Source organism: Miscanthus floridulus, chromosome 1 (assembly GCF_019320115.1).
Source record: "Miscanthus floridulus cultivar M001 chromosome 1, ASM1932011v1, whole genome shotgun sequence".
NCBI lineage: Eukaryota > Viridiplantae > Streptophyta > Magnoliopsida > Poales > Poaceae > Miscanthus > Miscanthus floridulus.
Window position 1 is genome coordinate 204166565 of NC_089580.1, and position 26004 is coordinate 204192568.

At 48.1% G+C, this 26004-nt stretch overlaps 3 protein-coding genes and 1 pseudogene across 3 annotated transcripts; 3 read left to right on the forward strand and 1 right to left on the reverse strand.

The window, feature by feature from the left end:
- The first annotated feature begins 7580 nt into the window (after positions 1-7580).
- On the forward strand, positions 7581-13292 carry LOC136451123 (SUMO-conjugating enzyme SCE1). The gene is made up of 5 exons (XM_066451874.1): positions 7581-7738; positions 7843-7926; positions 12552-12704; positions 12784-12897; positions 13008-13292. Exons 1-5 carry the CDS (start codon positions 7670-7672, stop codon positions 13068-13070), a joined length of 483 nt encoding a protein of 160 aa, XP_066307971.1. The 5' UTR covers positions 7581-7669; the 3' UTR covers positions 13071-13292.
- Positions 7935-12524, forward strand: LOC136451120 (uncharacterized). Its single transcript, XM_066451867.1, has one exon. The coding sequence runs from the start codon at positions 8661-8663 to the stop codon at positions 9753-9755; it is 1095 nt and encodes a 364-aa protein (XP_066307964.1). The 5' UTR covers positions 7935-8660; the 3' UTR covers positions 9756-12524.
- A 4569-nt stretch (positions 13293-17861) lies between the features above and the next one.
- On the reverse strand, positions 17862-19969 carry LOC136509942 (transmembrane 9 superfamily member 11-like). The gene is made up of 2 exons (XM_066504527.1): positions 18419-19969; positions 17862-18320 (listed from the first exon to the last, which is right to left on the reverse strand). Exons 1-2 carry the CDS (start codon positions 19967-19969, stop codon positions 17862-17864), a joined length of 2010 nt encoding a protein of 669 aa, XP_066360624.1.
- A 3193-nt stretch (positions 19970-23162) lies between these two features.
- On the forward strand, positions 23163-24879 carry LOC136509953 (phragmoplastin interacting protein 1-like; annotated as a pseudogene).
- The last annotated feature ends 1125 nt before the right edge of the window (positions 24880-26004 follow it).

Sequence of the window (26004 nt, forward strand, 5' to 3'; positions counted from 1 at the left end):
TCTGACAAGTTTTTCTGCGTCTTTCAAAGCTGTTGGCCAGTAAAATCCGGTGCGGAATGCTTTGCCAACCAGTGTTCTTGAAGCGGCATGATTTCCATAGCATCCTGAGTGTATTTCGTCTAGGATTTCTTTGCCTTCTTCAAATGAGACACATTTTAGGAGTACTCCTGATGATGCTGCTCTTCTGTAAAGTCTATCTCCTACTAGAACGTAGTTTTTGCTTCTGCGAACAACTTGGGTGGCTTCTGCTTTATCTACTGGCAATTTATTTTCTTTGATATAGTCGATGAAAACTTGGCTCCATGAAGTGTTGATTACCAAGATCTGAACGCTTTTAGCCTTAATTTCAGGGTTTGTCTCACCGGGTTGTTTGATAGAGGGAATTGATAGCTCTTCTATGAATACGCCGGGTGGAACCTTCGCTCTGTCTGATCTGAGCTTGGCAAGGACATCTGCTGCAATGTTGGAATCACGCAGGACGTGTAGAATTTCTAATCCTTGGAAATGTTTTTCGAGTTTCTGTATTTCAGCACAATAAGCACCCATGTTTTCTTTGGTGCAATCCCAATCTTTGTTGACTTGGTTGATGACTACTGCAGAATCGCCGTATACGAGTAATCTTTTTATTCCGAGGGTAATTGCCACTCGTAACCCGTGGATGAGGGCTTCATATTCTGCTTCGTTATTTGTAGCTTGCCACAATATCTGAAGGACGTACTTGAGTTGTTTTCCTTCTGGAGAAATGAGGAGGACGCCTACGTCGGCTCCGCCTAGTTTGAGTGACCCATCAAAGTACATCTTCCAGTGATCAAGTATTGTATCTGATAAAGGCTGTTGAATCTCTGTCCACTCGGCCACAAAATCGGCAAGGGCTTAAGATTTGATTGCTTTCCACGGGGTGAAATTGATGTTAAGAGCTCCGAGTTCAACTGCCCACTTTGATATACGTCCCGTCGCATCTCGGTTGTGTAAGATGTCTCCGAGCGGGAAGTCTGTCACCACGATAATCTTGTGGCTTTCGAAATAGTGGCGGAGCTTGCGTGAGGTGATAAGTAGAGCGTAGAGTAGTTTTTGTACATGCGGGTATCGGATTTTCGATTCAGATAATACTTTGCTGATGTAGTATACGGGTCGTTGTACTTTATACACGCGTCCTTCTTCTTCTCTTTCTACGACTATTGTCGTGCTGACCACAGCAGTAGTCGCCGCAATGTATAGCATCATATCTTTGTCTTTCCTTGGGGGTGTGAGAATTGGTGAGGATGTGAGGTATGCCTTAAGTTTCTTGAAAGCTTCGTCGGCCTCTTTTGTCCACTCAAACTTTTCTGTCTTCTTTAGCAGTTTAAAGAAAGGTATCCCCTTTTCGCCGAGTCTTGATATGAAACGGTTGAGGGCCGCCATGCATCCTGTTAGTTTCTGCACATCTTTGATGCTTCTGGGTGGGCCCATCTCTGTTATAGCTCGAATTTGCTTGGTGCTGGCTTCAATCCCGCGCTGACTGACCAAAAATCCGAGTAGTTGTCCCGAGGGAACTCCGAATACGCATTTATTTGGGTTCAACTTCCATCTCCATCGCTTCAAGTTTTCGAAGGTTTGCTTTAAATCTTCAATCAGAGTGTCTAGGTTCTTTGTTTTCACTACTACATCATCCACGTATGCCTCCACATTTTCACCAATTTGATCCCCAAGGCAAGTTTGGATAGCTCTTTGATATGTGGCGCCAACGTTCTTTAGTCCAAACGACATGGTTTTGTAACAGTAAGCACCGAACGGAGTAATGAAAGACGTCTTGCTCTGGTCTTGTTCTTCTAATGCGATCTGGTGATACCCTGAATAGCAATCGAGAAAGGATAATAGTGCAGACCCTGCTGTTGAGTCGACTATCTGGTCAATGCGTGGTAGCCCGAACGGATCTTTTGGGCAATGTTTGTTGAGATCTGTGTAGTCGACGCACATGCGCCACTCGTCCGTGTTCTTCTTCTGCACAAGGACCGGGTTAGCTAGCCAGTCTGGATGAAGGATTTCTCTGATGAATCCTGCTGCCATCAGTTTTATGATTTCCTTTTTGATCGCTGCCTTCTTGTTGGGTGAGAATCGTCGTAGTCATTGCTTTATAGGTTTGGAGCTTTCATTAACATCAATTCTGTGCTCAGCCAACTCTCTTGGGACACCTGGCATGTCGACCGGCTTTCAAGCGAAGATATCTTTGTTGTCCCAAAGAAAGTTGGTGAGCGTGAATTCCTATTTTGCCAAGAGGTGAGCACTGATGGTTGCTGTCTTGGAGGTATCGCCGGTGCCCAAGTCGATTTGCTTGACGTCGGCTTCTTTTGGTGGTGTGATGATGCTGGGCTTTTTAGTCGGTATTTCTAATTCTTCTTGGCTCATCTCCACAACAATTGTGGCTATTTCTTTTCTTCCATTGTCGGCTTGTGCTTTGGCCGCAATTTGGATTGCCTGAACGTCGCAGTCAAAAGCACACTTCAAATCGCTTCGAAGAGAAAGGATACCGTTGGGTCCTGGCATCTTAAGCAATAAGTACGGATAATGTGGTATTGCCATGAATTTTGCCAGTGCTGGGCGTCCGAGGATTGCATGATATGACGAATCGAAGTCTGCGACCTCAAATTTGATAAACTCTGTTCGGTAGTTCGAAGGAGTTCCAAAAGTAACGGGTAAAGTAACTTGTCCGAGTGGCATGGCTGCTTTGCCGGGTACTATTCCGTAAAAAGGAGTGCTTGTTGGTGTAATCATCCCGGTGAGTTGTAGTCCCATCTTCCTTAGTGTTTCTGAAAAGATGATGTTGAGTCCAGCTCCCCTGTCGATTAGTACTTTGGTGACAGTCATACCGGCAATAGTTGGGTCTAGAACTAGTGGGTAATGGCCTGCGTTCCCTACGCTAGTCCATTGGTCTTCTCTTGAAAATTGGATTGGATATTGTGACCAATTGAGATATCTTGGTGTAGCCGGTTCTGCCGCCATGATAGTCCGTAGTGCTAGTTTTTCTTGATGTTTGCTTTTGCAATCCGGAGCCCCTGAGAATATCACTGCTACCGTTCCCCTGGGTTTTTGAAATCCTTTGTCCTCGTGGTTGTCTTCATCTTTCTTCTGATTGTCCTCTTTGGTGTTCTCCTTACAATCTTTTCTTGTGTATCGATTATTGAAAGTGTAGCAGTTTCCGATGGTGTGTCTCCCATTAGGGTGCAATGGGCAACATATGTTTTCAATGTCATTATATCTTCTGGGTTTGAAAAACTTCTTTGATTTGTCGGCCATTGCCACGGTATTGTCTGGTCTATGTTTTCTTTCTTGAGGTCTGCTATTTTGATGATTTTGCCTGTCCGGGTTGTCCTGGTTGCTTCTATCCGGGAACCTTTCTCGTGTTTTTTCTTCTGCAGTAATCATTTTTTCTACTGTTCGTCTGAACTCTTCATTGTTTCTTGGATTTTCTTTGCAGAAGTCTTGAAATTGCCACCTAGCCATGATTTCGTGAGAGAAAGCTTCAATTACTTCTCGTTCGGTGATGTCATGCACTTGAGCCCGCAGTTCGCCGAATCGTCGATAGTAATTTCTAAGACTTTCACCCCCCTTTTGCTTGAGTCCTTTCACTTCTGCATGAGTGATCAGGTGTGTGATGATACCCGCGAAATTTTCACAGAAAGCTCTTTGCAAGTCTTCCCAAGTTCTGATCGACCCTGGGTTCAATTTATCGAACCATTGGAGGGGCATCGTTTCCAGTGCCATGGGAAAGAACAAGGTTTTGATATCATCGTCTCCTCCGGCTAGTTCAATTGATTGTGAATATATTCTGAGCCATTGTCTTGGTTCGGTTTTGCCATCATACTTGGAGTGGTTAGACGGTTTGAATTTGTGAGGTAATCGTACTAATGCCAACCTGTTCGCAAAACAGGAGAATCTGTCGTGCGTTCTGGCTTCTTTGAATTCGAATTCGGCTCCTTCTTCTGGCCAAGTGTTGTTTTGATGGGAATAAGTCTACGAGGCTGTCTGGGTAGGCACCCTACTCCTGGTCTTCCTTGGTTGTTCAAATTGGTGGCCCCGATTATGTTCCTTCCTACTTTCTCCGTTATGGCTTCCGCCTGGCCCAAGTCTTTCGAAAGCGGACTTCCTTTGATTTTGATCTTCTTGCCTGCGGGTTGTTGATCTGGCGGGTAGTCTCGATCGGGCTCTCTCTTCATGCGTTCTTGGGATCGTCGACCGGAGCAAGTCCTGGAGCTATTCGTACTTCACTCCGTGATGTGAAGTTGCCCTGAGTTCTTCTAATGCTTCTCGAATCTTATCGTAGGGTGTATTCACCGTGCGTCTTTCTTCGGCTTCTTGTTGTGATTTTCTTTTATCGTATTCGGCCAAATCTGACTCATATTTGATCCAGGCTTCTCTGCGCTGCCTAGCGCGGTGTTGGCGCCCTTGCTTCAACTTGTTTTTCCTTTCTCTAGCCTGTCTCTGACTCTCGGTTTCTCCATCGTAGCCCTGGGCAAAGGGTGATATGTTGGACTCTGATTCATCTGATGACCTGACATCGGGTGCTTCTGGGGGATTTAATGGTGACCGAGGACGTCGAACCATGAGCACCTCCCGTGCGTGAGCCATTCTGTTATTGGTGTTAGTTTTCATACTGTCGGAGTTGCTGATGACTTCAGTAGGCACCTCGATGTCGCAGATCGAGTCTCCTTCTTGGTAAGGTAGAATAGCTGTTGTTGTTGTGCCGACTAGTTGGGTTCCGCTATCTTCAGGAACGGAACCTGGCCAGTGGATGATACAGTCTTGCGATGTTATCGTTAGCACGAGACCCTCCTGAGCTCCTGTCAGTGGTATCCCAAGCATTGGATTGAGAGACCTTTTGAACTGTCCCTGATAGGATTTTGTCGTGTTGTCGAGCCCAAATGGAAAAGAACTCGACCTTTTGAAAGAACTCTGAGGATAATCCGAGTTGTTTTGGGTTGTGCTCTGGAATCTTGCCAAAAAAGAACTCGATTTCTTGAAAGTACTCGAATAAGACTTCATCTCGGACACGGAGCTTGAATTCGAGTCGGATGTGCGTAGCCGTGAAATCTTATTCGAATCGGATATTATGAGCTGCGCGAATCTTCTAGTGAGCTGATCCATCGTAGTTGTTGAAAATAGGAAATTCTTTATGATGATCCGGATCCTTGAGGAGATGGCTTTGAAGCCTGCCGTAGTTGTCCGCCTCGCAGATCCATGAGCCGAAGATGCAAGTTAATCCCGTCGGGAAGATCATGTTATCGAGGTCCATCGAGCTCTCGGATGCAAAGTCGCTGAAAGCCCCTACCTGGCACGCCAGCTGTCGATGTTTCACCACCGATAGCCTGCCACGGGGGTCCCCGGTGCAGTATTGTTCGGGCTTCAGCGTATGCAGAACTCGACGGTAAACGCAAGAGACAGTCGATTTATCCTGGTTCAGGCCCTCGATCGTAGATCGAGTAATAACCCTACGTCCAGTCGACGTTAGCCTTTTGCGTTGGATTGATTGTGATATGTTGTGTTGTACAATTGTCGTCCCTTTCTCTCAGGAGCCCTGCCCTCCTTTATATAGTCAGGAGGACAGAGTCCTAGTCGGTTTACAATGAGATTTCCTAGTAGGATTACTTAATAGTTCTACTACTAAGATTACATGGAAAGAATCCTAATTGAACTAGATCTTCTCTCTTCCTCGTGGGGTATCCTGTGGGTCCCGCATCGACAGCGATTGATGTCATACGCCGGCGGCTTTGATGCGGGCGGTGGTGGTGATGCTAGCGGGGGCGAGGGCAAATGATCTGCAATTTCTTCAACTTGTACTCTATCTTCTTCTTGATTCTGCTCTTCCACAATATTTTCATCCGGAGGTGGGTCAATAGCAGCCGCCTTCTTTGCTGCTTTCTGAAAAAGGGATCAAATGTCTCCGTTTCTTTTCATAATTCAAGACTCAAGAGTTCTAGAAAAAACACTCGCCAATTAGCAAAACTAACGATCGGAAGAAACCTGGAACTGAGGAAGGACGGGGATAGACGGGGAGTATCACCTGAGGAACTAAGGAAGGACTGGCGATCAGTCTTGTAGGCGATGGCAGCAGTCCAGGGCTCCAGGCCAGGCGAAGCGACGGGCGATGCCGATGCGCCGATGGCAGCAGTCTAGACTCGACGGGGCGACGGGATCGACGGTAGTCCAGGCGACGCGCTATCTAACCTGCCTTCGATCGATTTGGAGTTGGGCCAGCCCAGCTGCACGCGCACGGGAGGGAATCCGCTCCGCGTGACCGCGTCAGTTGCAAATACGAAGGGCACCGGACGCCGGACGACTTGTTTTTTTTTTAATTTTTTATTTGTATTATGTATGGTTGACGGGTGGCCCACAGGGTGGTTGGTGGACCACCCTGACCACCCACTAGGTCCGCCAATGAGTGGGAGTATTAATCAGAGTTTCATTTGTATTTAATGAACTGCCACATAAGTATTTTTTGATGATGTGGCAAGGCTTTTAAGAAGAGAGAAGTGAGTTTCATGAGAATAAAAACTCTTTTGGCACGAATACCAACTCTATATGACTCAAGAAATTTAATGTCTGAAACTATAGAATAAAACTTTCCATTGAGAATGTGGTTTCATCCATGTTTTATTTTATTCTACATAACGTGGCAGTCTTGGACACAATGCCATGAAACTCTCCACGGAAACTGGCCTTAGAGTCAGACACCGTATTATGTTTGATACTCGCTGCTCTAATTTCTATGGACGCCAGAGCTAAACCACACATTTTTATGAAAAAATTCTTTTGGAAGTAGATGTACGGCGGCTCCGCCATAGAATGTCAAGCGGCGAGATAAGAGGGAAAAAGGGCAGAAACAATTTTGCCATGAAATTTCATGCCGCACTAGTAGAATCTCAACCGTCGAGATAAAAGAAAAGAAAAGAAAAGAAGAATCTCAAGCGGCAGCAATTCAAGTCCAAGTTCGTCTCCTCCTCCGCAGGAAATTCTGCACACGCTGCTATCGATTCGGTTCCACCATGGGTCCACGTCCATCCTGGGCCGTTGGGCCACTTTGCAGATTCGAAAGCAGGAAAATGGCGTGGAATTCGAACCTTGGACTCTTCCGGCGCATCGGGCCGCCGGCCCCACTCGGCCAGCTGGAGCACACCGTCACCGGCGTCGGCTCCGGCTCCACCTAACGGCAACGCTGACTGCCACGAAAGCCACGGGCGAGCACGAGACCCGCCGGTCGGAATCCAATGCGCCGAGCAACAGGAAAGAAAGCGGGATCGCCCTAACCGTCTCTGCGAGGTGGGCCCAACCTTAGCCTCTCCAAGCAAGAAAGGAACGTGATACCCGCGCGGGCGTGGTCCCCACCCCGCAGTGTGATAGCCTGATAGGAACACGGACCCATCGCGCGTCACGCCTCGCCTGCCCCCGTCGCAAACGCCACCCGCTTCCCTGACACGCTGACCCCGCAAGCAAGCGCCCTACTGGAGCCCACTCGCCAGGGAAAAGACGCAGGAAATTCGGGTAAGAAACACGAAAAAGGAAAAAAAAAAGGAGGGCGTTAAATACGAACGGCCCGGGCGAAGCGGCACTCTATTCGCGCAACCGCGTAGGAAGCCCAGTCCCCAAACTCCCCAGCGGAGGAAGAAGAGCCGCCGCCGCCGCAGCAGCCGTAGCTATGTCGGGGGGAATTGCCCGCGGCCGCCTCGCCGAGGAGCGCAAGGCCTGGCGCAAGAACCACCCGCACGTACGCGCCCCTCGATTCTCCCTCCGCCCTGCCCTGATTCCGCTTTGCTGTCGCCGCCTGGCCGGGTTGTCTGATCTGTTCTGTTTGCTGTGGTGCTGGCGCAGGGTTTCGTCGCGAAGCCGGAAACGCTGCCCGACGGGACGGTGAACCTGATGATCTGGCACTGCACCATCCCCGGCAAGCAAGGGGTAAGCGACCTGCGCTCAGGAACCCTAGCTATGTCTTGAGCAATCGGTGCTGGATCGGGGCGGGTCGGTGCCTACCCCTCCAGCTGCCTACTGTTTTTATCAGATCAGATCCCTCGTATGGTGAACAAGTCTTGTGTATATGTAGTAGCATCCAGTATGTACCGTGGCGTTTTCAGTTCCTTCCTTGTGTGCCATGAGTTTCAGAGTATGATTGGGATGATTGGGGCATTAGTCCATAGGTTCAGTGGACTTTGTGTATCGTAATCTGATGCCATTAAATTAATTTTGAGGGTAGCTACATTGTTTTCACCGTATTGTATAGGTTCTATATATGACGCAGGTACATTTTTTTAGGCTTTTTCCTGTGTGCCATTATGAAAGATGCTCCATTCCTACATGCCACTAAAAAGTTCACACGGACCCTGGTGCCATGACGCTAAACTTTCTTGTCCTCCATGCCATTCCGTTCGCCTTCTGTTAGATTTCACCCGTTTGCTAGCCCTGACATACGGGCCCGACCAGGGAAAATGTCCAGAATACCCTGACATATGGATCCTCGAGCCCAATTTCATATGTTTCATTTCCGATTTTGAGGTTTTGGGTGGTGGGGATTCTTGGGCTCCCTTTGCTTTTGTTTGACCGACTCTGACTTGGGAGTGTGTGCTGCTGTCGTTAGCTCACTCCCCACCAGAGACCACGCCTCGGTCGTCGGCTGCCGCGCCGCGCACGCGACGATGCTGGTCCCGACTGCGTCCGGACCCTGCCTCTCCTCCCCGGCTCCGCCGACACCCACGTCCACAACGGCGCCTCCTCACCTCATCCGCCTCCCTCACCTCACCACCCACCCCCGCGGGCGCCGGTGCCAGTGTCGTGCCAGGCCGCCGAGAGCAGGACCGGCACCCACGCCTCCACCGGTGCCGTCGTCTCGGCCGGCGAGGGATCGCGTGATCGAGTTCGGCAAGCACAGGGGCCAGATGTTGGGCACGCTGCCGCCGTCGTACCTCCGGTGGGTCGCGGCCGAGCTCGACTACGGGGACACCGCGCCATGGGCGGGCCTCGCGCGCGACGTCCTCGACGACCCCGTCTACGTCGACCGCGTCGAGTGGGAGCACGCGCACCGCTTCCTCCGCGGCGATGCTGACGGCTACGACTACGCTTTTGACGACGGCGGTGACGGGCCGCTCCAAGAGATGGCCGAGCGCTTCAGGTGGGACCTATCTGACGAGGAGGGGTGGGGCCGCCTCGACTTCCACCTCCTCGGCACATCCTACGGCGGTCGCATCCCAAGGAAGGGCGCCCGGAAGAAGCAAAGCAACAGCTCCACCGGTGGCGGCGCCAAGAAGGGCTCCCTGTTCGACGCCCCGGACGGCGCCGGGGGGAAGCGCGACGAGAGGAGGGAGCGGGTGCGAATGAGGAGGGAGGAGCAGGTGAGGACGGCCAAGCGGCGCGTGCGGGAGGTCATCCACATCGACGTGGAGGCCGCCTCAGCTCCGACGCGGGCGGCGCAGGCGCAGGCGCTGGTGCTCTCGAAGAAGCGGTCACTGTCGTCCCAGGCGGCGCTCGTGCGGCGCCGCGCCTTGAGGGCCGGGTTCCGGCGGCGTTTCCCTGGCGTGCGGCTCCGGCCGTGGGGCAAGTTCGCGGCGGAGATCCGCGACCCGCCCCTCAGGGGCCGGGTGCCGCGGAAGAAGACAGAGAGGCTCTCGCCCCGGCCCCGGCGGCGGCGGCGGCGCCCGCATCGCTGGATCCACAGACGGTGGACGGCCCCACCCTGGTCTGCCTGTTCGCGGCGCCGACCTCCGTTCTCCATTATGCCGCCGACGAGGTGCTAGCCGCACCCGCCTTGCCGGCGTTCGAGTTCCTCTATCCTGAGGCATGGCGTTGGAGGGGCAGGAGCGCGACGTGCGTGGGGAGGGATTGGGAGAGAATGGGGCATTTTGTACATTTTCCCTGGTCGGGCCCACATGTCAGGGCTAGCAAGCGGTGGAAATCTAACAGAAGGCGGACGGAATGGCGTGGAGGACAAGAAAATTTAGCGTCATGGCACCAGGGTCCGTGTGAACTTTTTAGTGGCATATAGGAATGGAGCATCTTTCATAATGGCACACAGGGAAAAGCCCCCTTTTTTGTTAAAGTTATCATGTAGTTCCCCCACTGCCATGGCCTGAATTGAGCTTTCGTTTCCTTATAGCTCACTATGACAAAAAGGTGGTTTCTTTATCGTGGGTTGAACTGTTAACACCTTGCTACACTATTGATCAATTTGAATGCTTGTTCTGCATAAACAAATTTGTGGATGAGTTGTCTATTTGCTTCAGATGAATTGTTCATTTTTGTTAACTACAGTTTCATACTACAGTCGACTGGGATACACTTCAATTGTTGAACTGGGAGTTAATTTAAGTTTCAACTAAACACAGGCGGTTTCTTTGAATATTGTTGTGTTCATATGTTTCATTTTTAATCTGTACAGTTGTCTTTATTTCTGTAAAACTAATATGTTGAGAAAAATGGCATAGAATGCTAAAACCCAATAGAAAAGGTTGCAATTTGGTTTAAGCTGCCTCTTAAGTAAGTTCTTGAGAAGTTTGTGGTAGGCCTAATGCTGTAAATGATGGTAATGTTTGATCTTTGTCTTTGGTTGCTTACTAAATGGCACCTCGAATTTTGGATTGTGGGGGTACCACTCTTAGTTTAGGTTTACTAAACTTTGTTGAAAAATCTAAGTAACATCGGTGTTCTTTAGTCGAGCAAGGGTTTTCCAGCGTGCATATTGATCATTGTAATTCTACTAAATTAGTGAGTCCTGCCAGCCAGCCAGCCAACTTGTAGTGAGACCTGAAGTCTGGTCATAGGAAATCCAATTTTGGCTCATTTGCTCTTTTTACTATCAAGTGTGAGCAATGGAGGTACAACTAGGTCAAAATAGGATTCTTTTCTTTTGATGAACTAAATTGTTTGATTTACTTTGCCTCGGGGACATAGCTATAGTATGGTTAACCAAGCTGCTCAATCATATTTTTCGATCGAACAAGATGTCTGACGAGTGGAGAAGTATATTGGTACCGATCTACAAGAATAAAAGGGATATTCAAAGTTGTACTAATTACCGGGGAATTAAGTTGATGAGCCATACTATGAAGCTATGGGAGAGAGTTATCGAGCATCGCTTGAGAGCAATAACACGGGTCTCTATGAACCAATTTGGCTTCATGCCCGGAAGGTCAACCATAGAAGCCATTTTCTTAATAAGATAAGTTATGGAGCGGTATAGGGAGAAGAAGAAGGACCTACGCATGGTTTTTATTGACTTGGAGAAGGCGTGTGATAAAATACCAAGGAATGTTATGTGGTGGGCTTTGGACAAACATAAAGTCCCAACGAAGTACGTTGGGCTCATTAAGGACATGTACAACAATGTTGTGACTAGTGTTCGAACAAGTGATGGAGACACGGATGACTTCCCGATTAGGATAGGACTACATCAAGGGTCAGCTTTGAGCTCTTATCTGTTTGCCTTAGTGATGGATGAGGTCACAAGGGAAATACAAGGGGACATCCCTTTGTATATGCTTTTCGCGGACGATGTAGTGCTAGTTGATGAAAGCCGGATAGGAGTGAATCAGAAACTGGAGTTATGACGGGAGACTTTGGAGTCCAAAGGTTTTAGACTCAGTAGAACTAAAACTGAGTATATGAGATGTGACTTCGGCACTACTACTCGGGAGGAGAAAGATATTAGTTTGGAAGATCAAGTAGTGCCTAGGAATGATACCTTTCGATATTTAGGAGCAATGCTACAGAGAGATGAGGATATTGATGAAGATGTTAGCCATAGAATCAAAGCAGGGTGGATGAAGTGGCGTTAAGCATTTGGTGTCCTATGTGACAAAAGGGTACCACAGAAGCTAAAAGGCAAGTTTTATAGGACGGTGATTAGACCTGCTATATTGTATGGCGCAGAATGTTGGCCTACGAAAAGACGACATGTTCAACGGATAAGTGTCGCGGAAATGCATATGTTGCGTTGGATTTGCGGTCATATAAGAAGGGATCGAGTTCGGAACGATGATATACGTGATAGATTAGGGGTAGCACCAATTGAAGAAAAAAGCTTGTCCAATGCCGGTTGAGATGGTTTGGACATGTCCAACGAAGACCTCCAGAGGCACTGGTGCGTAGTGGAATCCTAAGCCAGGATAGTAACGTGAAGAGAGGCAGAGGAAGACCGAAGTTGACTTGGGTAGAGGCAATAAAAGAAGACTTGAAAGTATGGAATATACCCAAAGACTTAGCCTTAGATAGGAATGCTTGAAAAACAGCTATTCACGTGCCTGAACCTTGATTGCTTCTGTTGGGTTTCAACTCTAGCCTACCCAACTTGTTTGGGACTTAAAGGCTTTGTTGTTGTTGTTGTTGTTGTTGTTGTTGTTACTTGATCTCTGTATTGGATGCTTTTAATTCTTTGTTTCAGGTTATATCTTTGAATTTGTGCAAGGCTAGGATTCACCAACTTTAGTTGACAGTTGTTTGCATATTATTGTCATGTGTATGTTTATCGGAGCTGTCTGTAATAAGATAGTGCAGTTTGAATATTTAACTGATTCCCATCTTTATTTCTTTTGCAGACTGATTGGGAGGGTGGATACTTCCCTCTCACCCTTCATTTCAGTGAGGATTACCCTAGCAAGCCTCCCAAGTGCAAGTTCCCTCAGGGTTTCTTCCACCCAAATGTCTATCCTTCTGGAACAGTCTGCCTTTCGATCCTTAATGAGGACAGTGTAAGCTTTGCAATCATTATGTAGTCCTGTGTGATGCTGTACAGATTTCATGGCCTTACCGTTCCTTTTTTTTTGTCAGGGTTGGAGACCAGCTATTACTGTTAAGCAGATTCTTGTCGGGATCCAGGACTTGCTAGATCAGCCAAATCCTGCTGACCCTGCTCAAACAGATGGCTATCACCTTTTTATCCAGGTTAGTTAAAAGTGATGGACCACAACAAAGATATTGTTTGCCCAAAACCTTACTCAGTTTTGAAGGTCAGATAGCCAATCATGTTTGTAACATTTTATTTGGCTTTGCAGGATCCTACAGAATATAAGAGGCGTGTTAGACTGCAGGCGAAGCAGTATCCCGCCTTGGTCTGAGAATTTCGCCCTACTAGGGATCCATGCTGCACATCCGCATAGTTGGTTGCTAGTATCTTGAATGGAAGACCAAATGTAACATGGTGCTTTGAGAAGTACCTATCGTTCTTGTGAACTGTGTCTTTTAACAGTGCTATTAACTGTTTGGAGCGTGTGCTTTGCGAGATGATGTCAAAACCTTGATGTCTGGTTATCAAGAATTGATGTGTGTTGTCTGACAAATCTAAATCTATATCTGTTGGATACCCATTACCTATATTCAAATCCTTATTTGGGTAGGGTGTTGGTTTTTTTATCCAATTGAAATAGCTAGTGGACGATATGGGAATCCTTATTATTTTGGTTTGGTGGTGTGGTGTTATCCAATTGAAATGTGTAGGGGACGGTATGGGAAGTAGATTATCTATGGCTAAGCTAAGCCTTTCGCTGAAATCATCAATTAGCAGAAATATAGGGATCAAGTAATACAATCATCTATTATTAGAAATATGTAGATCAAATAATACAACTATATATTATTAGAAATATGTTGATCAAACAATACAAATTTTGTTTTAGTTGTTTTTATTAGATCCACATGTTTATCTTACTGAGTTAGTGAAAATCCTAGGGTGAGAACATGACATTCTTAATTTTAATTTTATTGTCCTTTTGTTTTAGAGCCTACATTTAAATCTAGCCGTACCTGTTTGCATGAAGTAGCTGCCCATTATAAAAAAAATCATCTCTAACTAATTTTAGTCAATTTTGATAAAAAATTTATGGTGTGGATGAGAGTTTTTTTTTATTTTAGGATCTACATTTAAATATAGACGCACCTGCATGAAGTAGCCGCTATCATACCGAGTTATCTTTGAAAAAAACAATTAAACGTGAGAATTTTATTTCTAGGTTTCAGCTTTTGACATGTAGATCTAGTTGTTAATTTGCATAGAGTTGCAAACTATTGTAATCAATTAATCTAAGCAAGTTTTAGTCAATTTCAATAAAATTTAAGTTGTGGATGTTATTTCCAGGGGTACAGCTTTGACATAAAACTTACACACATATAGAGCACGGATATATGTATAAAATGGTAGAATAGAAGCTAGTAGTTCAACAAAAAGCAATAAATATGAATAAAATTAATCGTTATCCAATGGGTATGGATAAGATTAGGGATGGTGAGAAATAGATAATGGTGATATGGGTTTGAATCATGGACAAGCATGAACTTGATCAACCCTTCTAGCTTCTAGGTATTAGGTTTATTAAAACTTGCTCAGGTTTCCTCGTATGAGAACATTGGAAGCATTGGTTGCTGAAATATGTTGAACTGTTGATGTATGTTTTCTAAAAAAGACATCAAGCTTTTTAGAAACTAACGTGCGGTTTACTTTACTTGGGTTGATGCCGCTGCCACCTCCCACGTATCGCCGCACGACCCTCTCGGCTCGCCATCATCGCTCCTCTACATGCAGGATTATTAACTTTTCATCATTATTAGGATTGGCACCTCCTCGGATAACAACTTTACTATTACCCTTACATTTTTGCAAGCATAGAGAGAAAAAGTTTACAAATTTACCATATTTGCTCGCGTGGCACGCCAGCCACGCACGCCAGCATGAATACGAATCAGCGGGTCACGTGAAATATCCATCCTGACCCTCCCCTCTTCCTGATCCACTCGTCTGCTTGCCCCATTCTCCCAGATGAACGCCATCTTCCGTGGGTGGTGAAGATGATTGATAAGTTGCTACCTACCGTTTGCATCTCACTACCTTAGTACGTACTGTACCTTCGTATTTGTTTGCTGTCATTGTGACCTTTGATTTGTGTTTCCCATTCATGTAAATGCCATTGGGGATTTCTCGGGATGCTCCCTCTTCTATTTATCGCCTAATATTTTTTTGGTTTGATTTTTTTCAATGCCTATATAAATTATGACCGAGATATTTTTATGGTATATTTAGTCTGCATATTGATAGGCCTGGATATCGAGCCAGCTCGGCTCGTTACAGCTCGGCTCATTAATATACTGGCTCGATTCGGCTCGTTATACAAACGAGCCAGCAGAGTAGCTCGGCTCAACTCGCTAAAAAGCTCGAGCTAGCTCGTTTGGCTCGCGAGCCAAATCTTAAAAACACGATAACACCAAACTCCTTCGCAGATTGAACACTTATCTCCTTGAAATACTTCCAACAACCAGCCCTCTTTCCTCTCTTTACCTTGGTCTTAGAAGGAGATAAATGAATACCAGCCCCAGCCTTCAATTTCTTCCGCCCTCTAGCTGCCTTTGAAGAATTTGACAGCACGCTTACATCATCTCCATCCTCCTCCTCCTGACTTTCATCATCATCTGACGGCATGCTTACAGATATAGCGGTAGCATCATTCATGTCAAAGTTCTCTCCGCCATCCTCATCCTCCGCCAAAGGCTCCATGTGCTGCTACATAGATTACATACATGTCAAAAATCGATTTTGCTGCACAACTAGCGTACAGACTACGGTCTACGGAATACACAAATCACATATGCTCACATGAATAAACATAAATATATTGGCATAGTGGCATCCTGCACGGTTGCACATGTTCACACGAATCACACACATGACACATTCTAGGCTACATCTCCTACAGATCAAAGCATCAAGAAAAATACATACCGTGTCTGTTTCTACTGATATGGAGGCCGATGGAGTAGTGGACTTTGTGGCTACGGATCCTCGACCACGACCGCGGCCACCACGATTGCCTATCGAGGGCGGCACCATCTTGTGTTTGCTCCTCGATTCAAGACTTGCCGCCACCGGAGGAAGCATCCCTCGGACCTCTTCCTCATCCTCCATGACCAACTCGAGCTCGGGATGGGATGGGGCAAGCCGGCGAGCTACGTGTGGAGATGGGAGACCAGAGAGGAGCTGCGTGCCTGCGTGCGGTGCGGTGCGGCCGAGCGCGTGCGGCGTGCGGCGGCTCGGGGTCAGGGGTCGGGAGGGGGACGGGAAAAAAACGTGACTGTGACTACGGTGGAAGTGGAGTCGACTGCCTGCGTGCTGCGGCTGCTGGTGTGCTATACTGCTAGTGCTATATAAGGTTAGGGTTTCACGAATGGGCTGGGCGAGCTGCCTAGGGATGTATGGCCATATGGGCCGACCCAATTTCAGTTGCTGGCTTGATAATTGACTGGCTCAGTATGGCTCGCGAGCAGCTCGTGAGCTGGCTCGAGCTGGCTCGTTATAAACTGAGCTGGCACATTATAAAACGAGTTGGCTCATTATTAAATGAGTCGAGCTCGAGTCAAGCCATTAACGAGCGAGTCGAGCGAGCTAGCGAGTTTCGAGTTTTTCGTCCAACCTTACATATTGATGCAACTTAATTACTTATGGTATGATTTAAAAATAATATTATTCCACATTTTAGTGGGAATTTTATTACTCTTGAACAATTCTGCAAAATCATTAGTGCTCAGTTTTCTTAAATTTATATTTATCGTTACATATGCACCTTTTTTCAAATACAAAGTTACATTAGTTTGTTTTGTTGTTCCAAGAACCTTCATGCATATAGTAATGACATCTGGATGACATTTGCTTCACTTTTGACATTGCCTATGGTTTCTTCTTAATTATGTTTTACCTTCTCCTGTAGTTTTGTGCAAACCTCAAAATGCTAGCTTTGGGGCCACAAAGGAGTTATTGGATGATGACATCGACGATGAGCAGGAGGCACAAAAGATGGGGTGGAAGTGGAAGACTGTCCAATAAGAAGCTGGAGCACATGATGAAGACAGCATACCTCAAAGCCAATCTGAACAGGCCTGATTGTAGAGTTGCTTGTGATTTTGTTTGACAATTGTGTATACAATATTATTATAGTTATATGCTACCGAGATTAAGTTTTGTTCGTCTAATATTATGTAATATTACTCTTGGATATATTTAATAACAAACAATGGCGAATCAGATTTTGTAATCGATCCTTAAAACAATATTTGCATATTTACGTTTTTTAGAAAATAAAGCATTATGATTTATATCAATATCAATGTATGAAGCAATTCTTTGATGAACCTGTTGAAATTAAGACCGTGGACAAGGTGCCCTTGGGCCGAGATGTTCTAGTAGGAATGTATATTTAACTTTTTTTTATACGATGCATGTTGTTTGATTATTGGTGTGTATTATGTGCCTTTGGACTTGTGATGCCGTATTGTTCTCTTGTTTCTTTGTGCGAGTTGAAAATATAAGCTATCTTTCTCGCGTGAAAAGGAACGATGAGACATCTCTGTTTTACGAAAAGGTTCAGAGTTTCAGGATGGATCAAGCAAAGTCGTGGACTTTGATTCCCGTAAGACCATGAGATCTTAAGCAAGGCGAGGTCAAACTGATAGGCCGTAGCCTCATTATTAAGAAAGGTAACCAAAGTTGTGGATGGTAATCTTAAGCAAGGGGAAGTCACACTTAACATAGTAAGACAATTTTAATTTATGACAGTATATTGATTGTTTCAGTTTTACATTATGGCTATCCTACTACTACAGTTTGATGACCTGATTTGAATGTGCAGTTTCAACAATCTAATGTTAGCGAATATAGCTAGCTTGCAGCCAAAAAATCATTTCATTGTTGATTGCCATAAAATGTTATCTTCATGTTGTGGCCATTCAAATTCAAGAAAAAAAAATTATCACACGTACTATTTAGAAGAAAAAACTTATTCGACAAAGTAAAAGAAGCATGACACGTCCGGTCACCATAGCACATGGGCTACGGCGGCAACTCAACTTGTACCGTCGTACGACACGAATCAGTCCAGCTTGACGGTGGAGAATAGGTAGTGGACGAAGCAGAAGGACGCGCCGAGTCCGACAGCGCCGGTGGCGAGCATGACGGCGAGAGCCATGAGCAAGGAGTAGCCGACGTAGAGCGCGGCAGAGACGGGCCCGGCGAGGCTGTGCAGCTCGAATACCAGGTAGTAGACGGCGTAGCCCAGGGTGTAGAGCGCGACGGAGCCGGAGGCGAAGAAGGCGCGCCACCACCACCGCCAGTCCTCCACGCACAGGCCCATGTACGTGAGCACCACCGACACCTCGGCGCACACCGTCACCAGCAGCGCCAGCACCACCAGAAGGAACCCGAACACGTAGTAGACGCGGCCCAGCCACAGGCTTGACATGATGAAGAAGAGCTCGATGAACAGCGTCCCGAACGGCAGGGTCCCGGCCACCACCACGAACAACCAAGGCGAGCACTGTGCCGCCGGCACCTGCCATGCATCATGCATGTATTTAATTTTGGCAATGTCAGCAGTAACATTCATACCCATGCATGCTCTTCAAAGAAGAAAGAGCGAAGGTTAATTACCTGGCGGGCGACCTTGTTGGTCTTGACAGGAAACTCAATGTGGCGAACGCGGGAGGCGAGGAGGCCGCCGACAAGGGTGAGGGGCACGGAGACGAAGAACCACAGGAGGAGGATGACGACGAACAGCAGGAACGGCACGGCTCCGGTGCTTCCGTTGTACCAGAGCACGCAGTTGAGCACGGTGAACACGGCGAACCCGAAGCCCGGGAAGGCGAACGACGCGCGCCACGCCACGGACTTCCACCCGGCGGCGTCGCCCTGCCGAACCGTCTTCCAGAGACTCACGGCCGTGTACCCGGCGGCCACGCCTAGGACGAGGTAGAAGCACAGCATGCCGGTGACCAGTGCGCCGCGGCACGCGGGCGACATGAACCCGAGCGCGGCGAAGACGATGGTGACCACGCCCATACCCAGGATGCGCACGCCATCGCCGACGAGAACGCAGAGGAGCACCGGGTGGCTGGGCTCCCGGAACACGTCGCCGGCCACGAGCTTCCACCCGGCTAGCTCGTCCGCGTGCGTCCCGGACTCGCTGCCGCCGAGCTCCTCGTACTGCGCGAGGTCGCGCCGCACGGTGCGCAGCAGGATGACGAGCACGATCGCGGCCAGGAACGAGACCACCACGATGGAGTTGAGGATGGAGAACCAGTGCACCTTGGCACCGCCCATCTCGAGGTACGCGTCCCAGCGCGACGGCCACTCGATGCCGCTCTCCACGAAGGCCACCTCGTAGGAGAAGACCAGCGGCCTGTTGTCCTGCACGCGCATGCTCACCACCGACGGGTCGCAGCCGGCGGCTGCCTTGGAGGTGATCTCGTCGTACATGGTCTTGTTCTTGACAGCCGCCGCGTCGTGCTCCACGCTGCACGGGACGACCTCGAACCCGACGACCGTGTAGCCGCTGCCCTCCTTGCCGCCGGTGAAGCTGAGCAGATCGGCCCCGTCGGCGGTCGCCATCAAGGTCTCCGCCCTGGTGGTGGTGTTCTGCTTGTTCACCAGCACGGTGAGCTTTATGTGGTTGTACACGTAGTACTCGCCGTCGTCGGCGCAAACACCGACTGGGAAGCCGGTGGACTGGAGGAGCACGTCGGGAGCGACCGGGTTCTTCACGTAGCGCATGACAGGGAGGGTGTCGAGGAGGAGGTTGACCTGGTAGGCGTCATCGATGCGGGACTTGATGAGCTCGGCGGTGCCGGGGGACAGCGGGTCGGTGCGGCAGAGGAACAAGGGCGTGGCGGTGTTGTTGAGCATGGAGAAACGGTACGGCGACGTCTCGATGCGGTCGCCGAGGAGGAGCTCGCCGAGGCTCTCGGCGGCGTGCCGGGCGCCGTGTTGCGGGGCGCAGAAGGGAAGGGAGTAGTAGGGGTAGGGGAGCTTGGAGGACGGCGAGGTCAGGGAGTTCACCTTGGCGGCAAGGGTGTCGCCGGGGCGGTACCGCTGAGGATAGCTGCCCGGGAGGTAGAATGCAGCGGCCGGAGAGTGCCCGGAATGGATGAAGAGTATGAGTAGGAAGGCAGTGATGGTGGTGGTGGACGTCCAGAGAGAAGCCATGGCTGTGGCCTGTGGCCTTCCACTTCCAGGTGGAGGACAGGAGGAAGCGATCGAGCTGCTGGACTGGAAGGCGATCAGCTGAATGTGTTCTGCATTGCATGGTGTTCTTATGATGACTAGTGCTTTGATTATGAACCAAGAAAACTAGAAAAGTGAACAAAGTTTAATGCAGCTCAACTCAAAGTGCTCAGTAGTCAACTGATGAGACTCTCTTAGAGCGAGGCTAATAGTACAGCTGGCTGCTGGTTGTATGGAAACTTACAGCTAATCTATTAGTCCACTCATATAATAGTTAGTTGGCTTACAATACGCTTGTCTGTCTCACAGAACTTTTTGGTTCTTGTGCATAAGCTTACAACTCGCTTCTCTTCTCTCTCCTCCCCTCTCCTCCACGTCAGCAGACAGCCCACTTACTACCCCTTATTATACTTGCTCTTCGCCGAATTTGAACATTATATAAATCGAGCCCAAGTTAACACTGTGCCATCACTCTTAGCTATGCTCATAAATCGAGCTCATGGCTAATCTATGAGCATCAACATTCGAGTTCGTGCTCCCATGAGCAACCAGACATTTAAGGACTACGGAAGACAGTGAGAGAGGCAAAACATCTCCACTCGGCCGTTGTTACAACTCATGCCACCAGCCTTTTGAAATTCTCGTTTTTTCTCGTACATCCCCTTGCAACTTCACATCACCTTCTTGCTTTCTTGGCTGCGTCACCTGCCTCCTCAGTTTTGTCCGAGAAAGTAAACTGAAAGAAATAGAAAATAAGTTAGCACAAGTTTTAAAGAACCTTTAGTGACATGTTTTAAGGTAGTACTTATCACTTTGTGTTTAGCAAGAAATGACTTCAAATCTTGACGACGGACACAGTAACCCATCATGCCATTGAATACACCATGGTACAGACCAGCGCAATCAGATTGATCGTTTATAATCTTGTCTCCAGAAAATCCATTGGTCGCCACCATCCCATGAATCTCCAAAAACTTCATAGCGTAGTCTGCTCGGTTGGCTGGTTCGTATCGTTGCTGGTTCGTGAAGAAGTACTGCTGGCTGGTTTGTGTGAGAGAAAAATACTATTCCGGCTAGAAATTTATAATTGTTTACGACAAGCCACAGCCAAACGAACAGGCTGTTGGTGGCGTCGTATGTCCAAACATTGTGAGAGACCTGTCCTGGGGCCAAAGACCTGCACCTCTGTGACGGCCAACCAATGAGAGTAAACTTGCTGAGCTCGGTAGGATCCGACGGAGACAACTTGATCGCAGGGTGTCTAGCGCTGCATGTTTCTTCTTTGTTTCCTTTGAGTTAATCAAGCTCAACTTCCAAAACTAGAAGATCTAGCTTTGTGTCCACGACAACAGCCCATGCTTAGTGTAATGCTCCTATCACGGGCGGAAGGCATCACACGGCTACGCATCTGAACGATCTCGGACTAATGGCGCACGCAATGGACATCAAATCAGAACACTCTATTTAGATCTTCGATGCTCCGGCTCATCCCAAAAGTGAAAACGTCATCCATGGAATGAGCACTTGTCAAGATCCTTAGTATGTTATACTTCACTGTGACTGCAAACCCCGTTGAATACCTTTCTCCCGTGCCAGCCGTGGTGGCATCTCTCGAAATCTCAACACCTCTAGCAGTTTCATTTTCTTCATAGTCGTCGTAAATTGATACTACTTTTCTTCGCAGCGGGTACACAGAACGGTTTTGATTGAATTTTATTCATCTTGGTAGGCGCCGCAAAATTTGCTCTTTTTTTAGAACAAAACCTTATTATAAAAAAATACGAAGCATCTTTACTCCAGCGCCTTAGGCTCATGTGTAGAGTGCTCTGTCAGCTTTGAATCGTGAAGAATCGGTGTTAAGTTTTTAGTGCGACGAACAAACAACAGGCATGACGAACTGTGAGACGGATTGTTTACCACACAATTATATGTTCCACGGTGCATCAAACAAGTATAGCAATACCAATAATTTATCTGTTTACATAGTATAATAGGCAGACAGCCTGTTCGCTAGTTGGTTACAGCCAGCCCAAACCAGCCAGTCAACAGTGTTTTTCTCTCACAACAAATCAGCACCAGCCAGCTCAAACCAGCCCAGAAACCAACCAGCGAACAGGCCGAGAGTTGGTGAATTAGCCTCTAGCTGAATTGGTCAGTTGACTTGAGAAGCACTTCTCAAATTCTAGGTTTGACGGGTGGGGCAGGGGTTTGAGAAGTTAAGATTGCAAATAATTTTTCTCTAGTTTTTTTTATGAGTTTAAAGGAGGCACCAGCACCAAACCCTAGTTGTGGGTTTGTTAGGCCAGTCTCAATGCAAGATTTATTTTAGTCTTTCGCTGGTCCCACCTGTCTATCTCTCGTTTCCCTCTCTCTTCCCCCACCGGAGCCACGGCCGACAGAGGTCACGCCCACGGCCGGCGTAGGAGCCCGAGCCCGGCGGAGCCGCGCTCGCGACCGGCGGATGAGCTCACGCGCGCGGCGGAGGAGCCCGCGGCCGGCGGAGGAGCTCGTGTGCGCGGCGGAGCCGCGGGGAGCTCGCGCGTGACGGAGGAGCCTGCGCCCGTGGCCTGCGGAGGAGCTCACGCGCGACGGAGGAGCCTGTGCCCGTGGCCGGCGGAGGAGCCCGGGATGAAACGAACGAAGGTTGTCAGTGGGGGTTTCACCCGGTTTTCAACGTTACCGCTCACTCGTTTCGTCCCATGAAACGTTTCCTTCTCTCTCTTCCTCGGTTTTCAACGTTATCGCTCACTCGTTTCGTCACATGAAACGTTTCCTTCTCTCTTCCTCGATACATACACCGCACAATCGTTTTGTCCCCATGAAACTTTTCTTTCTCTCTCTTCCTTGTACATGCAAACCTCTATTTCTGCTGACGTGGCATCCTATTTAATGTACATGAAACCCCATAAAACCTGCATTGAGACTGGTCTTAGCAACCGGAAACTTGGGGGAGAAGAGAACTATAATTGTTTGTCTCTCTCTCACCACTCACTATATACGGCTCTTCGCTTGGTTTATAAGCCGTATTTTTTCAGCCAACGAATAATATTTTTTGCTCATAACAAATCAACCCACGGTACTTTCAGCCATGGCTTAGACTCCATTCTGGGCCGGAGATTCTGAAACTGGGCTGGCGATCTCGAACGGGCCGAGCCTGGTCTTCTCGAGCACCTGTCGTTCTTCCTTCAGAGAGAGAGAGGTCGGAGCCATAGGGGAAGCACCGAAGCAGGGCTGACAGGTTTGCGGCTGCGGCGCAAGGACGAGCCGCCGAGAGGACTAGGGTTTAGCCATGGCGGCCGAGGACCAGACTCCTTCTACCAAGCCCCGCCCCGACAAGGCAAAGAAGCGGAAGAAGCCCAAGAGGGACAAGTGGGGCCAGCTTATCGCCGCCACCGCCGCTGAGGAGCCGTCGGTGGAGCCGGAACAAGAGCACCCGGCGGGGGAAGTTGAGGCGGCGGTACAGGTGGAGAAGGCGGAGGAGGAGGTGGCGGCTGCGGCGGCGGAGGTCTATGAGCCCGGCAAGGTGGTGGCGAGCGGCTTGCCCTACACGACCACCGAGGCGGACATCCGGAAGCTGTTCGAGTTCTACGGGCCCCTCCAGTCGGTGCAGCTCTCTCGCTTCCCGGACTCCGGCAACTTCCGCGGCCTTGCCTTCATCTGCTTCGAGGTCCATACTCCATACCCACCACACTTCCTTCTGTAGGCATCGCAGTACTGCTTTCTTCTTGATGCTGAAGTAGTAATTCGGTGGTGATAGAGTAAGAATTTGTTGAAGTTGCCATAGAGACGAGAAATGGTGTGACGCTTGCTGGATACTGTTGAATTGCTATGCTGCCATGATCGACTAGGATGCTGCTCTGCTCTTATCTTTGGTTTTGTTAGTTCCTGATCCAGTGGTCCTCTATTGTATTCCTTGAGTTTCTGTGCAGCATAGATCTATGTATGTGATGCCTGAATTGGAAGGATGCAAAGCTTTTAATTCCAGAACCTCTGTTATCATATTTTCCATCTGTGAAGATACTTAGTTTTGTCTGTTTATTAGTGGTCATGGGAGATGAATTTGGTTAGTATCTATAAAAAGAGTTCAAAGCTGAAGAAACTTGCAAAGTTGGATCTTGCAATGTCTGCTATTTCTTGTTATCTTTGACAAATCTGATTTTATTTGATTATATCATTGCAGTCAGAAGAAGATGCAATAAAGTCTCTTGAGCTTGATGGATTCAAAATGTAAGCTTTCTAGCATGCATATATCGATTCCTCTGGCACACTGGCCAAAATAGTTTTTCACTGATATACTCTGGTATATATATTACATGTACAGTGGCAGCAGATATATGAGGGTTGAAAGGTGCAGAGTGACGGCTACCTCAAATAAGAAAAGGAAGGCAGAGTTCCAAACGGATCCCAAGAAGTCCGAAGGCTGCCTCTCGGCATATGTTGGCAATCTCTCATGGAATGTCACTGAAAAGGACTTGTGAGATTTCTTCGGATCGTCGAAGATTGCATCAGTAAGGTTCGCCATTGACAAAAGAACTGGAGGTTCTCGTGGCTTCTGTCATGTCGATTTTCAAGACGACGAGTCGCTCGAGAAAGCCGTAGGAATGAATCAGTCTGAACTGCAGGGTAGGCCTGTCAAAGTCGCGTATTCAGTTCAGTAACAGGGGCTGAAGAGCGATGATTATCCGTCACCAGTGGTTTGTACCAGTGAGCTTGTAGTGTTATGGTTTCGCTCCCTCAGTTTTGGCTTAAGCTTTTCGCCGCTTGAAACAAGATTTTTGAAATGAAATCCATGATGCCAATTATTGCACCAAACATATGGCAAATGTAACCCTTGTGTAACGAGTTTTGTAAACCTGCCTCTCTTGGTTTTGTCCCTGAATGAATGTTTTTGTCCGTTTTTTTTTTTTTTGAGCAAAATGTTTTTGTCAGGTGCTGTACTTGTTTGCAGTGCAGGACATTAGAGGGCCCATGTGGTGGAGCTTGGGCCGGTTCTAGCTCCGTCTCCAACATATACATTGTAGTAAGGCCCCGTTTAGTTGAAGCCAAAAACCAAAAATTTTTGCATAGTATCCGTCACATCAAATCTTGCGGCACATGCATGGAGTACTAAATGTAGACGAAAAAAAAAACTAATTGCACAGTTAGCCGAGAAATCATGAGACGAATCTTTTAAGCCTAATTAGTCCATAATTGGACAATTTTTGCCAAATAAAAACGAAAGCGCTAGAGTAGCCGAAAGCCAAAAATTTTCGGAACTAAACGGGGCCTAATATAAGCCGATGAAACTATTTTTTTTCTTGGCCTGCTCCAACTCCTCCATGCACTATTATATCAAGGTTACCTATATGTTGTAGTGAGCCTATGGTAATGAAACCAACTAACCCAAACATGCATTTGGAACACGCCTTGTGCTGGTCCATTTGGGCGTGCTTCCAGCATATGATGGATTGGGATCACCGATCGGCTGATGGTTTTTGTGACCGGCTGTTTTGTTTGAGAGAAAAACACTATATCATGACTTATAAACCGGGCTGATAAGTTCAAACGAACAGGGCGCGGCAGGATCCATTCCAACCTGACCGGCTTTCAGTTCACTAGGACTGCAGGAGCGTTCTCTGGTCCAAGCTGAGAAGGCCTGCCTTGTCGGTCGCCACCCTGCTCTCCTCCGGCGATCATCGCCGACGGCTGACGTCCTGTAACAGCTCTCGACAATCTCATTGTACTGTACTCGTCTGCAGGGGACGCCAACCTGGGACACTTCACACCTGTGCTGCTGCTGGCCTAATTGCTCCTTGAAGTTTGTATGTACGTTTGTGACCTGTTGGGCATCATTGCGTTTGCCCGATCTGAGCAAAGAAACAAAGGTGCGCGACGACGACTCGGCACATCATAATGCTGGAGTGCACGGCCGGCAACCCTCGTTCGACGGCACGAGCGGGTCACGGTCATTTGATGAGCGATGACCCACGACAGAGCGATGTGCTGCGCTGCTCGCTGTTGCTGGCCCATTTGGATGG

Bases quoted from the DNA above. Each gene is read 5' to 3' on its own strand.
- LOC136451120 (XM_066451867.1), top strand. From the start codon at position 8,661: ATGCTGGTCCCGACTGCGTCCGGACCCTGCCTCTCCTCCCCGGCTCCG.
- LOC136451123 (XM_066451874.1), top strand. From the start codon at position 7,670: ATGTCGGGGGGAATTGCCCGCGGCCGCCTCGCCGAGGAGCGCAAGGCC. The intron at 7,739-7,842 runs GTACGCGCCCCT...GTGCTGGCGCAG, and splicing joins GGCGCAAGAACCACCCGCAC to GGTTTCGTCGCGAAGCCGGA. The intron at 12,705-12,783 runs GTAAGCTTTGCA...TTTTTTTGTCAG, and splicing joins CGATCCTTAATGAGGACAGT to GGTTGGAGACCAGCTATTAC.
- LOC136509942 (XM_066504527.1), bottom strand. From the start codon at position 19,969: ATGGCTTCTCTCTGGACGTCCACCACCACCATCACTGCCTTCCTACTC. The intron at 18,321-18,418 runs GTAATTAACCTT...GATGCATGGCAG, and splicing joins CCAACAAGGTCGCCCGCCAG to GTGCCGGCGGCACAGTGCTC.